The sequence below is a fragment of the Rhopilema esculentum genome, chromosome 21 (genome assembly GCF_057945365.1).
Source record: "Rhopilema esculentum isolate cy_ngs chromosome 21, ASM5794536v1, whole genome shotgun sequence".
Lineage (NCBI taxonomy): Eukaryota > Metazoa > Cnidaria > Scyphozoa > Rhizostomeae > Rhizostomatidae > Rhopilema > Rhopilema esculentum.
The window spans coordinates 2227816-2241613 of NC_142835.1; the positions used below are offsets into that span (position 1 = coordinate 2227816).

The following is a 13798-nucleotide window of genomic DNA, read 5'->3' on the forward strand; positions in this document are numbered from 1 at the left end:
ATGTTTATGAAGGCAAGGTTGAGTCCACACAAATTAATTTAAGTTGTAGGTTATTTTCATGACGGGCACGGTGCCACTTAGGGGGCTATGGGGCTGAAGGCCCCCACTTTGGTCAAGATAGGAAATATTTGTCATTGTTTCTATTACTTTTTAAAACAGTGTATAAAATGGAAAGAGAATAAACTGTTAAGATGCCGATTTTGTTTGATCTAATTACTAACTTTTTCACGTATATTTTTATTATTTTCTTTTATTTGCATTAAGTCAGTAAATCACTTTCTGTATCATTGCAATGTTTTCATTTTGGAAGTGTAAACATGGCCTTCTCGAGACAAGAAACTGCACATTTCTGTTCAGGAAATAAATTTCTCCCAAGCAAAACAACATCTTCCTCTGTCATTCACAACAATGTGCAATCTGAAACGAAAGGTTACCGTTTCTTCCCTTCCACAACGTCTATCTCCAGAGTTCTAGCATGACACCCCTCCTCCCTATTTTTCCCAATTAACAATAATCAGTTTTTCTAGCAGTATAATATTTTGCTAAATTTTTGTCTGGGAGATGCTTTTTAGCCCTTTTACAAAATATAATTTCAAAAATTTTCTTCACGTCGGACCCAACCATGGTGGGTCTTCCCACCTCACCAAACTTGATTTTTAGCTCCCCCCCCCCTGGCTCAATTCCATCGCGCTGTCCACATCATGTCACCGAAATCATATGCCATGAGATACAAGTTTTATTACAAAGAAAAATCAAATTTAATTTACGCTCACGTAGAGAAATAGATATTTCATAGGCAATGGAGTTTCAAGTTTGATTTGCTTAGAAGTTTGTCCTTGGTAAAAACAAATGTACACTGGTAAAGCTTTCACTAGTAACCTATAGACAAACGTTTGCTTCGAGGTCTGCAGGGCACCACTCAGTTTTGCAGGGCAAGAACCCTTTTCAACCTAAATGAAGCAGGCAGAAATTCAACATGAGAATAAAAACAGACACGTTTTATGGTTTTCAGGTTTCATCATACTGGGTTTTGTAGAATACAAAGGTATTTGAAAATCGAAACAACGAACAATAAAAGAATTAATATGGAATGCATTATAAATCAGCATAATAACCAACCTTAAACAACTCTTATAAGATCTTGGATCTAGTGGCATCTAGTAGCTGCACTAGTATATGAAATACGAACAATCAATTTCCTACAAATCTTCATATCTTTTTAGAAGAACTATTTGGACCATAATTGAAAGCATATATGGGGTAATTAGTGTGGACCTATACTCGAACAAGGGCTAGCACTTGCTTTCAAAACTTCAAACCTCAATAGCAAGCACTAGTAATATCTTTAGTCCATCATAACATAGGAAGAATTTGAGATTATACTTACCCACAAAAGACGAACACGTATAAGAGTTAGAAAAGACGGGTACTTTGAACAGCTAGATTGAAGATCAAGATCTCACTTTATGTTCGTTAAACTGGATAAAGAGACGGTCTCACGGGTTAAAGAAATTGCTCTACTAGATCGACAATTACGGGCAATGTTTTGGTGAGCTGAAAATGGAAGAATTTATTGTCGTATTGAAACAAAAACCCAAATCTACAATGTGGGCGACTTTTCCATAACTTAAGAAAGGCTGGACGAAAATCAGTTTTGGCGTTTAAAAATTTTGCCAATATATCCACTAGCATAAACCTCTGAGAAATATAATTTCTCGTTTCAGAATACATTTCGTCAGTGTACTGCCGTCATTAATCCATCAATATTCAATTATTTAGACCCTGTAAACCAATTTGAACTGTTCTTCAGGGAGCTTTAAAGAGTAAGAGGTTCACTTGTTGTGAACATTTATGATCGAAAAAGGATAAATTGACGTAATCGATTGAACTATCACTTAAAACTATATAGCTCAAAACATTAGTTTATTGGTCTATGATATGAATAATTCTCACTTTTCTTACCTCATACAAGTAGAAAGAGCGTTAATACATCAAACAAATATAAAAGACAATCAAGTTATAAATCATACGAATACTTATTGCGGTCTGTAAATTTTTATTGGAAAGTTCTCCGTCACCAAATGATCGTCAGCAAAGACAATAACAATATTGACTTCAAATTCTGGATTCAAAGAAAAAGAGACATCTGAACAATCGTGTGACAACAAAAAATTGACAACTATACTCTAAAATATATCTCTAAAATAGCTTGAAAAAGATAAATATATTGGAGCAGTTCATTTGTTTCTAACATAAGACATTTTCAACCAAATTTGAGGTTAGTTTTGTCAATAAAATCACAACCATTTGAAATAAAACTCACTATAATGAAACACATTTTGGGATTATGACATAAGACAATAAATTCTCATTGAAAAAATTTCTCTTTAATGGGCAATGTAAATATTGCTATGTTAAAGCAAAAAGCAAAGAAGAGATATCGGGTATATTCTTTATCAATTCATGACGAAACAAATCAAGACTAGTGTCGCTATTTACTGCGACTCAACTGATGGTGATTTTTAGGTGTCATAGGAAAGAAATCGTTGGCACGTGACAGGTACCAGTGCTGTATCAGGTTTTTCTTATGGTAGACTCTAATTTGCACCCTCTTTTATCCAAATGCTTATATCTTTTATTTTTTTTAACTTCTGAACCAGTAATTTGACTTTCCTTTTAATTTTAGAGTTGAAGAGCCACACTTGTAGTGGATATGCTCGATTGTACCATTATTATTACTATTATTATTATTAAATGCTTTCATAATATCACGATGATTCTTCGTAACACCTTAAAGCATAACTGCCCTATGTACTAATTTTCCCCTATGATCTATACGAAACAGAATTTCCTTTCTTTTTTAGACAAACTGTGTAATGAAAGCTAGTAGGATGGCGATTGTTGAATGTTGACATAAATGAAAACAACAGTCGCTTTGCTTCGAAAACATTTACGGTAGACAACTACCTACTTTCAGTTCGGGTTCACACGCAGAAGATCCCCTATAACATCTGAAAACAGGTTCTACTCTTAAAATCCATGATTTATAACATCTGGTACCGCCCACCACCTATCATTGCAATATCGACTGCGAACAACAATCATTTTTCAGAGAGGGATTTCATAATTCCACGATGTCTACGTCTAGTTCTGTTTTCACACTGACACCTACGCAAAAAGTTCGTATTTCCTTAGAGTGATGACCTGCCGCACATCTGCATGCGAAAAAGTGTAGCAAAAACAACTTGACGAATTACAATAGGAAACGATCCTTTCGTCCCTTTCTGCGAAAAAACGAGCAAAAAATCCAGTAATTGCAGTCTAGTTAGAGTTTGCAACTCTTCTGCAAAAAACCTTTCACTTTATATCGTGGAATTCTTACTACTTAATTAATCAGACTGGTGAACTGGTGGGGTTCATATAGAATGTTCACAGCAGTTCTTAATAGTGTTCTTGGATAAAAGAATCAATGTGGCAAAATGTGGGTCCTTTTGATTTAGATCCTGTTGAGGTGCTTACCACTTTCCGCTATTCATCAACAGGGCAACAACCTTTCAAGGTGCTTGATACCAGTTGTGTGGTGTCCGGGTATCGAAGGTAATTTTGAGCATTAATTTTGAGTTCGTGCAAAAATGAGATAACATAACAAAGTTTTGTTTAGTAATATAATTTGGGTGTGACATCAGTTTCTGGTGATTTGAAGAGCATGGTATGGAACATTAAGTGTTTAAAATGAATGAATGACTGTAAGAATGAATGAATGAATGAATGAATGAATGAATGAATGAATGAATGAATGAATGAATGAATGAATGAATGAATGAATGAATGAATGAATGAATGAATGAATGAATGAATGAATGAATGAATGAATGAATGAATGTCACGTGAAAACTAGTTTCAGGAGAAAGATTAAAATAGCCACATAGTAATTACTTACCAATTTTGAAATTAGTTGTCGCAAGTGTAGGACAGGTAAACAGCCTTGGGAAAATCATGTAAATTGGTATTGACATTCCACGACAGATGTCACCTTCAGCGATCTGAAAAACAAGATGCTCCCTGAAGATGCAGCAAAACTTTGCTTTGGATTTCTAATTGAATTTGTGGAGCTTGTCTTTGCGTTGTAGCCCTAACTCCAAAATGTCTAGAGAGCGTATTACCTATAAAAATCTAAAGATAATTGCATATTCAATTTTGTGGCTTACAAATTGCTAGAAATTACTTGAACTATCAAAAAGAACACACAGAAGCAATACGGAAGAGGTTCAAAATGTCAAAAAATTTATGTCAATAAATACAGGGAGTTAAGAGATATACCTGAAGGTTCTGAATTTCCGTTGCTGAAAAGTAAATATTCCAAATAATTCTAATTTGTTCAAGGATTGTCAGTTCAAGGAAAGGATTCAAATACAAGAGGCACCGAATTCAAAACAAACAAAATATCATATTTCTTCAGGCTTTTGTTAGGGGGTCGCTTTCAAATCTCAGAAACTGGATGTTCAAGTTCTCAAAGACAATGTGGAAAGAAAAATTTGCTAAATAAAAGTCAAGGAATGTTGACAATGGTTCTCATGGTGAATGAAACATGCTGATTAGAAAAATATGCAAATAGCTATTGAAAAATTCTATTCATATCCAGAAATATGTGAAATCAAATCTAAATAATATTCTGGGCTACTGGTACATAGAAAACAACAGTATATATAAATTGGATGTAACTAAATAAGAAGCGAAACATGCCGCTTTTTTGTAACCAATATCTTTAAAATATCTGAATTAAAATGGTGGAATAAATTCATTGTAACTTGAAAGTATACGACGTAAGTTAAAAATTACGTACCATCTTTAGCATACCCCTCCGCACAACCTGAAAAATGGCGGTTAATAGTTTTCAAAAAAACAATAAACACAATAAAGATAATAAAGAATTCATCTCTTATCGACATTTGAAAAAAATAATAAAGTTGGTTTCAACAAAGAGACGAGCGTATATGTAGCATTAGCGCAAGGGGTGTCTGGTCTGGTCTGGTGAGCAAAGGTCAATAAACTGGGCAAAATTTCTAATTAAAATGCTATAGTCTAAGCTGGAAGCACAATCTTTTAGGCGAAGTAAAACATTTTCCACAACCCCGGGACACATTCCGAACATTCAGAATAGAATGGTTCCTACTGCAGTTTTCAAAGGATGGGAAGTCAACACGGGTTTTGATAATTATAACTTGCATGTGTAGAAAAGATTCAAAGCAATTTTAATATCTAAAGATGTTAATATGAAAGTAATATTTTTTCAGTTCGAAATCCCTGTGACTTAGGTTGTATTTTTGTACCAATAATGTAACTTCATGTGTGCATCACCAAAGATTACAGTTATTGTTAGGGACACTGGCTAAAGAGTTACGCTGTTTGTTGCTCCTGGACTAAATTGAGCTTGACACGGTGATGAAACCCCTGAGTTATCTGAAGGGCTATTTGTCTTCCCTAAGAAGAGTCTGCGCGCGGGTTTTGATTGCCAAACTCAATACAAACAAAACTTACCGCAAGTTTCAACTCTGACCAATTGCAGCTCAATCGATTTGATTGTCGCATCAGAATTCTCTAGTACAAGCTGCAACAGGACAGAAGAACTAGTTGCATTCACAAGTGAAGTTACAACACACATATGAAGTGGGGGAGTATCTCGGGGAGTAGCTCTACATATTATATTGATAATCAATGTAGTTCAGCGTGTTTTATGTCGATTAATAATGAGCAAAAATTAATACGATTAGATAACGACTTTTTACATGAAAGAAAGCTAAGTATGACGAGCATAACTCATAACTCACCTGATGAAGAGCTAAACTCGAAAAGTTACCAAGTACTTAGTTTGTAATTGAAAAAATAAATGATCAGAAATGATCAATGTTAAAAGCAAAATACAATTCGGCTATTATAAGAGTTTGGCACGGGCCAGTTTCAGTCGTATAGCTACGTAGTTTATGACTACGTACGACCTTTGAAAAGCAACCCTTCCAGACAGAAAAGAGTCACATTTCATATTGCACATACATGGAGAATTCCCCAAAGAAGTGATCACATTTTCTTGAGCTGCACTTGAAAAATTGACTTCGATATTCCCAGAGAAAAGCTCCCCAGCTAATCTTATTGATAAAAATCTTTACAGCATACTAAACAGGTGCATAAAAAATATCAACATAAATAATGTTTTCCTTTACTTCTGATGATAATAGCAATTTTATACAATTAACACATAAAAACCAAAAATTATAAACATACCTCTCCCGTAAATGGCTCTGTTATTGGGCATAAAACACTATCCAACTTTCCAGTGACGTAAAATGGTGGAATCTTTGATTTCTGTCATAAACGAGTCGATTAGAGGTCTTGCAACTTGCAAGTGACAAAATATGATTTTGATCACTTACAATAAATACAATCTGCACCTTAGGCATAATGAATGGTACTTATATATGTTAAGCAATTGATCAAAAAAGAAATCTTTACAGGGAAAGGGTTGATCATAAATCTACGAACAAGGAAATTAGATAAAGACAAAAATGTCCTCGTTTCACCTACATTCAGGTTTTGCCAACTAGCTATCAAAAAATTTTAAGAAGGAGAGGGGAGTTTAATATTCTAAGCCCCTTAACAGATAGGAAACTTAGATTATGTAAAGCAACATAGGCCATCCAAAATAACAGGCTTGCATTTCAAAATCTGACAAAGCAGCATTATCGAATGTCTAAAATCAATTTAAATAGAGCAGACCTCTCTAACCCCTTGTAACGAGTCTGGTGTAATTGAGAAGTTTAAAGGTTTCGAATGTTCTTCTTGTGTTTGACTCTGCAAGAGAATAATAATAAATCCTGCTTAAAAATACATTTAAGCAACAAGCAAAATTTTGATGCTGAAGGAGAATTTCTTTAAGAATTTTAAAAAAAGAACAAAGAAGTTGATTCTTAAAAGATGGTCTGGAGCTGAAAACTATCCCTACAAAAACAATCTGACTGCATGGAAAAGCACTCAATGAAGTGCTGAAGTACAGAGCTAATTTTGATACATTGTTTCCACCAATCAATCAGTCAGAATTTCATAGAAGATATGACAATAGGAATTCATCATAGACAAAATATAGCAACAAAGGCTTGAAACTGATATATATTGTCCTTTTATTTTCTTTCATTCTAAAAACGAGCTATTTCTGTTTTTCAGAACCTTTTCTTGTGTGACATGTTCCCAATTCACAAAGATGGTTTTAGGCCACCTGGATAATTTTTCTAAATATGCAGCCTTTCTGCTTCCCTTGATAACAGCAGATTAAAAACCTTTTTAACACAAATGTAAAGGAACAAATCCATTCCTGTATTTGAAGACAAACCATAGGTAAGGGCATACATGAGTCAGTAAGGTTTTAGCTAAGTGGAGCACCTTGTGATGGTGGTCAATATGACAACTATTCCCAATACTCCAATATTCCCAATGAAAATAAACACATTTTAAGCATATATCAGTCACTTGATCCGTAAAATAAAGGTCCATAAAATTAAGTATTGAGTGTGAAAGATTTCAATTTGAACAACTTTTGATTGGTCAGTGTGAAGTGTGGTTTTTCTCTCAGGAGTGTCAAGATTTTGAACAGTTAAAACTCAAAATGCCAATAGAATAAGGTACAAAGTGCAATTCAAGATAAAAGCTGCAGAATTTTCTTTGAATACAAATAATTTTTGAGCTGGGAGCAGTAAAAATTGTTTTTTTATCAATTGTAAAAGAATACTGAGCGTTCAAAGTGAATGGGAGCAACTTTTGTGGGTTAAGTTATATGCTGGGTATTACCAAAGTCATGTATTCCCAAAGAAAAATGAAAGGGTCTTCTTATGGACTGGGTTGACATATACTGAGAAAAATAGGAAATGCTTAGCAAGGCCCCAAATGCCAAACTAACAGAATCCAAGCCTAACTTATTTCAAAAAAGTAAAATTCAACAGTACTCACATCCACTTCAACTAGAAACTCGCAAGTTTTGATGAGATCTTTGTTTAACATTGTTCTTTTCATTTCACATCTCAGTGTGTACTATAAAAACATGTGTGTTTATTAAGATAAGAACATCATAGACTAGCCAGAGACAATAGTGGATACATACTGCAGGAATTTTGATCTATTGCTATAAAAAAACAAAACAGGTATGTATTACACAACAAAACATAGTCCATAAATATTATCTTCATTTCTAATGCTTCAGATACTTTTCAAATATTTTGAGGCGCTGTGAACAAGGTTTCTCCCATATTTTTCAAAAGCCAAAATAGATGTCATTAATAATAGTTTGAGCAATCAAGATTTCTTATAAGAAAGATCAAATTAGTTTTACCAGCAAAAAAATAATATCATAATCATTAAAAACTTATTATACTTGCTCATTGCACATTTATATTCATGTCATATAAAACTATATGTTACTTGCCGTATATACTTCTAAATGATATATCATGGACATCACTATTCTTTTTGAACATTAAATAAATTTACCTGAATGTTGATGAAAACACCATGATATGTCTCATACAGATGCCGGTTTCCATGTGGTTTCAGAACAATATCAAATGGTATCTCTGTTTTTCCACTATAATTACAAAAATGTCATTATGTCATTGGAAACAAAAAGCATTACCAAGATATGCATCATATTTAAAAATTCTTGTATTAGTTTTAGAGATGTAATTTAAGGCAAAGAAACATGATTTAAAAAAGAAACAACCCTCCCCCCTCCAATTTGTTTGAAGAATAATATTCCAGGAAATTAATGCCCTTGTTAATATTTTCTCCTCTACAAGAACCACAGCAGCAGAAAGGAAGCAAAGTGTCAAAAAAGATGGCTCATTGGATTGAAGGGTGAAATTCTTAACAAAACATTGTAATAGTTAGTTGTTACTGATTACCATTAATTGCTAAATACTGATTTCCATTAAGATCATTTATCTGTTTTACATATAATGGCACATTTCTGAATCAAATACTCGAGAAATTATTATCAGATTGAGGCATCTAAAGGCCTTTTTCTTCAAATACAGATGGACAGAGCTTTGTCTCTAAAAAAACTTGAGTTTCCCATTTTCTTTAAAGAGAACATACAGCATTAAAGTTTATGTATCTTCCTAAAAATAAAAACAAGGTACCTATTACAAAAATCCTCCCCTCCCCCCTTACTAGCCATCCAAACTATTCATCTTAAATGAAATAAAACATTCTGATCAGAACTCTTATGTCCAACAGTCTGGGGGTAGTTGCAACTTTTTTTCCTTGGGGTATCATTCCCAGCATTGGTTTTGAGTTGCTTTGCTAGTAGTTTACCTGTAGCATGCTTTTGTAGGGGAATTAAAAAAACATACTTTCAATATGGATATCAACAGTCAGTGAAGTTTCTACTGCCAATAAATGGCTAACACGCACTTTATAGCAATAAATATTTAAAAAACAAACTAATTAAAATGCTTACCTTGGGATTTTGCCAGGTTTTGCTATTTCAATGTTGCCACTAAGCAAAGTGATTGGCTTAACAGAATTGTAGAATGCCTCAAAGAGACCAACGCTCTTTGCACTAAGCTGCATGCTTACAGATCCTTCTATGAACAAAGTTACCCCATTGTGAACTATATCATTTTTGCTTTGGATAACAATCAGCCCTGTAATATGTTCCTGGTGGAAGAAAGTATTCAGAATTAATCAACCAAACAAAAAGCATTTACCTGTTAAAGACAATGTCTAACTCTATAGCTCTGTCAAAATTTGATGAAAGCATGTCTTCAGAGGGTGCTTTGTAGGACGGTTTTACAGCAGAAACATAAGTATGAATATGTTTTAGGTTATTCTTGCTAAGTTTTTGCTCCCAAATGGGTTATATGCACTTTCTGTTGTCCCTCTTTCATTGAATATGAAAGCTTTATGCAGAATATGACTTGATAGGTCATTGCAAAGTTTATTTAGCAGATGACTCTGCAATTTATCAGGATACCAACCAGTTCATTTAATAGATGCAATATATCAAATGAACATAATTCTTTATCAAACAAAATTTAACAAAATTTGATGAATGTATCAATTTCAGGATGTATTGAGAAGTCCTCTTGTAAACTTCAAATGAACAGTTAACAGATCAGTAAAATTAAGGCCTAGTGTGGAGTGTCTTGTTAGTTTTTATGTTACAGGTTCCCCTTATACACTGTAGTATAAATATCACCTTCAACCATTAAGAAACTGATCAAAACCCAGATAAAAAAAACCCATCTTTTAAAGATCCGGTCTGGATTTCATGGCAGTTTTCGACGAGAACCCAGGAGTACACAAGCTATTACCCGGGAGTGCAAGAGTGCATTTGTGATAAGTGTGCACATTTGAGTGTGCATTAAATTTATCAACGATTCTTTAGTATGTGCATATTTTGTCCAGCACTTTTCCTGTTTACATCAATTTTACATCTTTGGGACATTCATGATTTAGAGTTGAATTATGCTTACCTACCACTACCATCAGTGGCTGTTGTTCAAATTCCTAAAGATTTGGCAAGTAAAGAGATAATTTAAAAAAATAATGTTTAAAAAGGCCAAAAACATGATATCACTAGCAGGACCATGGAGAGGGGGCCAAGGAGGCAAATTGCCTAAGGTCTTTGATGTCTAGGAAACCTCATAAAAAGGAATTCCATTTTAAGAATGGAACTTATTTGTTTATAGTTGAATGATAGTAATCTGTTTATAGAATGGAAATAATAGGAAAATGTGACAATGAAACAATTGGAACAGAGTAATAGTGGAAGAACTGCAAGAAAATGACTGCACAAAGAATATTCTGCAGTGTATTCTGCTGCAGCCAATCTAAAGAAAGGGGTCACAAAAATGTTCTGCTTGCTTCCCTTGCAAGAGTGCCTTTCCTTTCTGGTTTTGCCTCAGCCCCACTGAAAACTTTTTGCTGATCCTAATGTAAAGTGGATCACTCAATATAGAATGACACATTCTTTTCCCATCTCAGTTGTGGACAAATTTAAAAAGTCATTATGCCATATTTGAAAAAACTTTCTAATTTGAGCCACATCCAAAAACACGCCCAAACCACGCCCATCTTTTGGGTGTGCAAGATTGCACCCATTATTTTACAAAAAAATCTCTCGCCGGGAGTGCAGCTGCCATGGAATCCAAAACTGGTTAAAGATAAGATGATTCTTTGGTCATAAAAAAATTAATTCATATTGCATCTTTGTGTTTCCAATATTGTAAACTGGTATCTAAGTAACCCTTTAGAAACTTTTAGTACTAAAATCAACAAAACATCAAGTAAAATCTTGATCTTACTTAGCTTCTTATTATTTTTTTAAAAACTATATCATAGACTATACTTTGACCCTATACCCTATTTATTTTCAGAAACATATGTCCATCAAACAGAGAAATTTCATACCAATTCTTTATAGATTTTATTCACTTTCTTCAATTTGATATCAAGTGATGCCATCTGCTCGTTTAAGAAAATCTGCTATTTGATTTGGGTTTCAAAAACTTCATTTCCTATTTTTAAACCATCTTCTGTATAGTTCAGAATGAGGTTCTGGGAATGCAACCCAACAGATACGAGGCTATTGCGTAGCCGCTTGAAAATTAAAATTAATATGGCTGCATGATGCGATGGTGTGTTTGAGTGCTGGAGTGGTCACCGTATGAAATGGAAAAGATACTTGCGTTGATAGCTGTATCATTTGGGAAGAAAGCAACCGTTTATGCAATAGGAAGGGTAATTTTTCCTAGCTTGTTGTCTTAGCTTGAGCCCTGACCATCTTTTGAGCGCATTTAATGCACCACGTGCCACAGGGCACGGCTGCAAAAAACAGAACTTTGGTATTTTTCATGTTTTAAACGATAACCAAATGCCTTTCTAAGTATGTAAACGATAATTCTAGGATATGAAAAACTGAGATTTACAGTTTATATTCTTTATAGGCTTGCATGATTATTTCTAGCCTATATTCACAAATTTTATTTCAATTGAATTGAAAATAGAATATTTGTTGTGTGTTTACAACTGTCTGCCTGTTTACAAATCGTTAGATAAATGGCCACTAGATCTGACAGCAAAAGCTAAGTATTTGTTCTAATGGGTGTTCATTGTAGGTTTTTTTGCTGTTTTACTTTTAAAGCACTAATTCGTTTTACTTTTCCCTTAGACATATGGTTTCCCAAGATTGTATAGAAGATTTGTCGAATTCAATAAGAGAGTATCCTCGAATAGGGATGCGCTGAGAAATAGAGCAGAACTAGTGAAAGGAGCTTTTAGATTTCCAAATAAAATAATTCGATTTTTCAGGTACTGTATTGAGTTTCTTCTTTGATGATTTAAAAGTGCTGTCTTATCCAGTCCTTTGATCCAATTTAAAAATGTGCATAGATATTGCTCTCTAGACCTATATAGATATCTAAGTGCTGATTATAAGGCTTCAGATGCAATTCACCTTGCTCTACCAGACTGAAGACTTTAATATTTGCACAGGCCAGCCAATTAAAAATTTGGTTTTTGGGAGCAGTCTGAACTAAAACTGACAGGAACTTTGGGTGGGCAACATAACATTATATGTTCAGTTTAGTTTAATGGCAAAGATGCTTTCAATCATATAAAAATGCAAAAGAAAAACGGCAAGAATAAGTATATTGTTGCATCTTGTTACACAATGAATATTTATGGTATTTGAATAAGAAGTCTTGCATGGCTCCACAAAAGATTGTATGGTAATTATCTGGCAGGAAAATTCTTTAGTCTGGTTGCCCTTAAGTCTTTTTTAGTTGATTGATAGATTTTTTTATTTGATTGTAGATGGAGGAAAACTGTGAGCTCTGTTGGTTGAAAAATATGACAGTTATAAAGAGGAGTGTATTTTATATTGTGAATAAAAATTTAATTAAGCTGATTGCTATTATCAAAATGCATTTTTGCTGAAATTGGTGAGCTTGAGTTTATGTGTATATAAAAATAAATGAATCAAATGAAAACAAAGTGTTGTTTTTTATGATATGGTCTAGTTTCATTGCAGCAAGGTTCTCAAACCTTTAGCAAACTTTTACAAAACAAAATAATTATAAAAGTAATACAAGAATATTTAAACAGGATAGCCTATATCCAACATGCATTATGGTAAACAAAAACAAGCATAGTTTGAGCCCTGTTTTGAACTTAGCTACCTGTTATATAGGATGGTAGCATGCCTTAGTATGTATGGATTAATGTTGATGCTGACATGCATAATTATGTATAAATTATTAGGCATATTCAGGTACTGTATTTCCTCTAAAGAACGCTGCTGTGTTTATTACAAACCCAAAATTTTGGATGTGGCGTTCAATAGAGGGCAGCATTCATCAGAGGGTCGCGTTCAATACAAAATGAAAAGTTTGTCAAATGAAAAATGACAAGAAAAAATCGATAAAGGATAAAAAGAATGTCAAGTCAAGGAATGTCAATATCCCTCTCAGTCAGAGTTCTCGTCTCTATGAGATAAAACTTTCATGGCTTTTGAATAGTAAGCATATAATAAATTCCTTAACTCTTGTTTGGTGTGTTTTCTAATGAATGCCACTTTTCAAGGTGTGGCGTTCAATAGAAGGCGGCATTTATCAGAGGGGGCGCTTTTTCCAAATGGTTAGCTGAAGGTGTGGCATTCAATTGATGGCAGCATTTATTAGAGGATGGCATCACTAGAGGAGATACAGTACTTAGTTTTTTGTTTAGTAAGACTTGCAAGTTAGAAAAAACTCCA

The 13798-nt window shown here is 33.8% G+C and overlaps 2 protein-coding genes across 2 annotated transcripts; one reads left to right on the forward strand and one right to left on the reverse strand.

Annotated features, from left to right (window-relative positions):
- Nucleotides 1-997: 997 nt before the first annotated feature.
- On the reverse strand, nucleotides 998-11613 carry LOC135684948 (vacuolar protein sorting-associated protein 26C). The gene is made up of 11 exons (XM_065200660.2): nucleotides 11455-11613; nucleotides 9500-9699; nucleotides 8533-8626; nucleotides 7996-8076; nucleotides 6772-6846; nucleotides 6280-6360; nucleotides 5539-5608; nucleotides 4844-4870; nucleotides 4321-4343; nucleotides 3941-4043; nucleotides 998-2122 (listed from the first exon to the last, which is right to left on the reverse strand). The coding sequence occupies exons 1-11, from the start codon at nucleotides 11506-11508 to the stop codon at nucleotides 2037-2039; spliced, it is 894 nt and encodes a 297-aa protein (XP_065056732.2). The 5' UTR covers nucleotides 11509-11613; the 3' UTR covers nucleotides 998-2036.
- Nucleotides 11614-11625: 12 nt separating this feature from the next.
- LOC148957563 (uncharacterized) lies at nucleotides 11626-13038 on the forward strand. The gene is made up of 3 exons (XM_089114758.1): nucleotides 11626-11784; nucleotides 12215-12354; nucleotides 12859-13038. The coding sequence occupies exons 1-3, from the start codon at nucleotides 11716-11718 to the stop codon at nucleotides 12887-12889; spliced, it is 240 nt and encodes a 79-aa protein (XP_088970884.1). The 5' UTR covers nucleotides 11626-11715; the 3' UTR covers nucleotides 12890-13038.
- The last annotated feature ends 760 nt before the right edge of the window (nucleotides 13039-13798 follow it).

Bases quoted from the DNA above. Each gene is read 5' to 3' on its own strand.
- LOC148957563 (XM_089114758.1), top strand. From the start codon at position 11,716: ATGGAAAAGATACTTGCGTTGATAGCTGTATCATTTGGGAAGAAAGCA. The intron at 11,785-12,214 runs GTAATTTTTCCT...CTTTTCCCTTAG, and splicing joins CCGTTTATGCAATAGGAAGG to ACATATGGTTTCCCAAGATT. The intron at 12,355-12,858 runs GTACTGTATTGA...ATTTGATTGTAG, and splicing joins AAAATAATTCGATTTTTCAG to ATGGAGGAAAACTGTGAGCT.
- LOC135684948 (XM_065200660.2), bottom strand. From the start codon at position 11,508: ATGGCATCACTTGATATCAAATTGAAGAAAGTGAATAAAATCTATAAA. The intron at 5,609-6,279 runs GTATGTTTATAA...GTCCTGTTGCAG, and splicing joins CAGAGCCATTTACGGGAGAG to CTTGTACTAGAGAATTCTGA. The intron at 4,871-5,538 runs GTAAGTTTTGTT...GCCATTTTTCAG, and splicing joins GGTCAGAGTTGAAACTTGCG to GTTGTGCGGAGGGGTATGCT.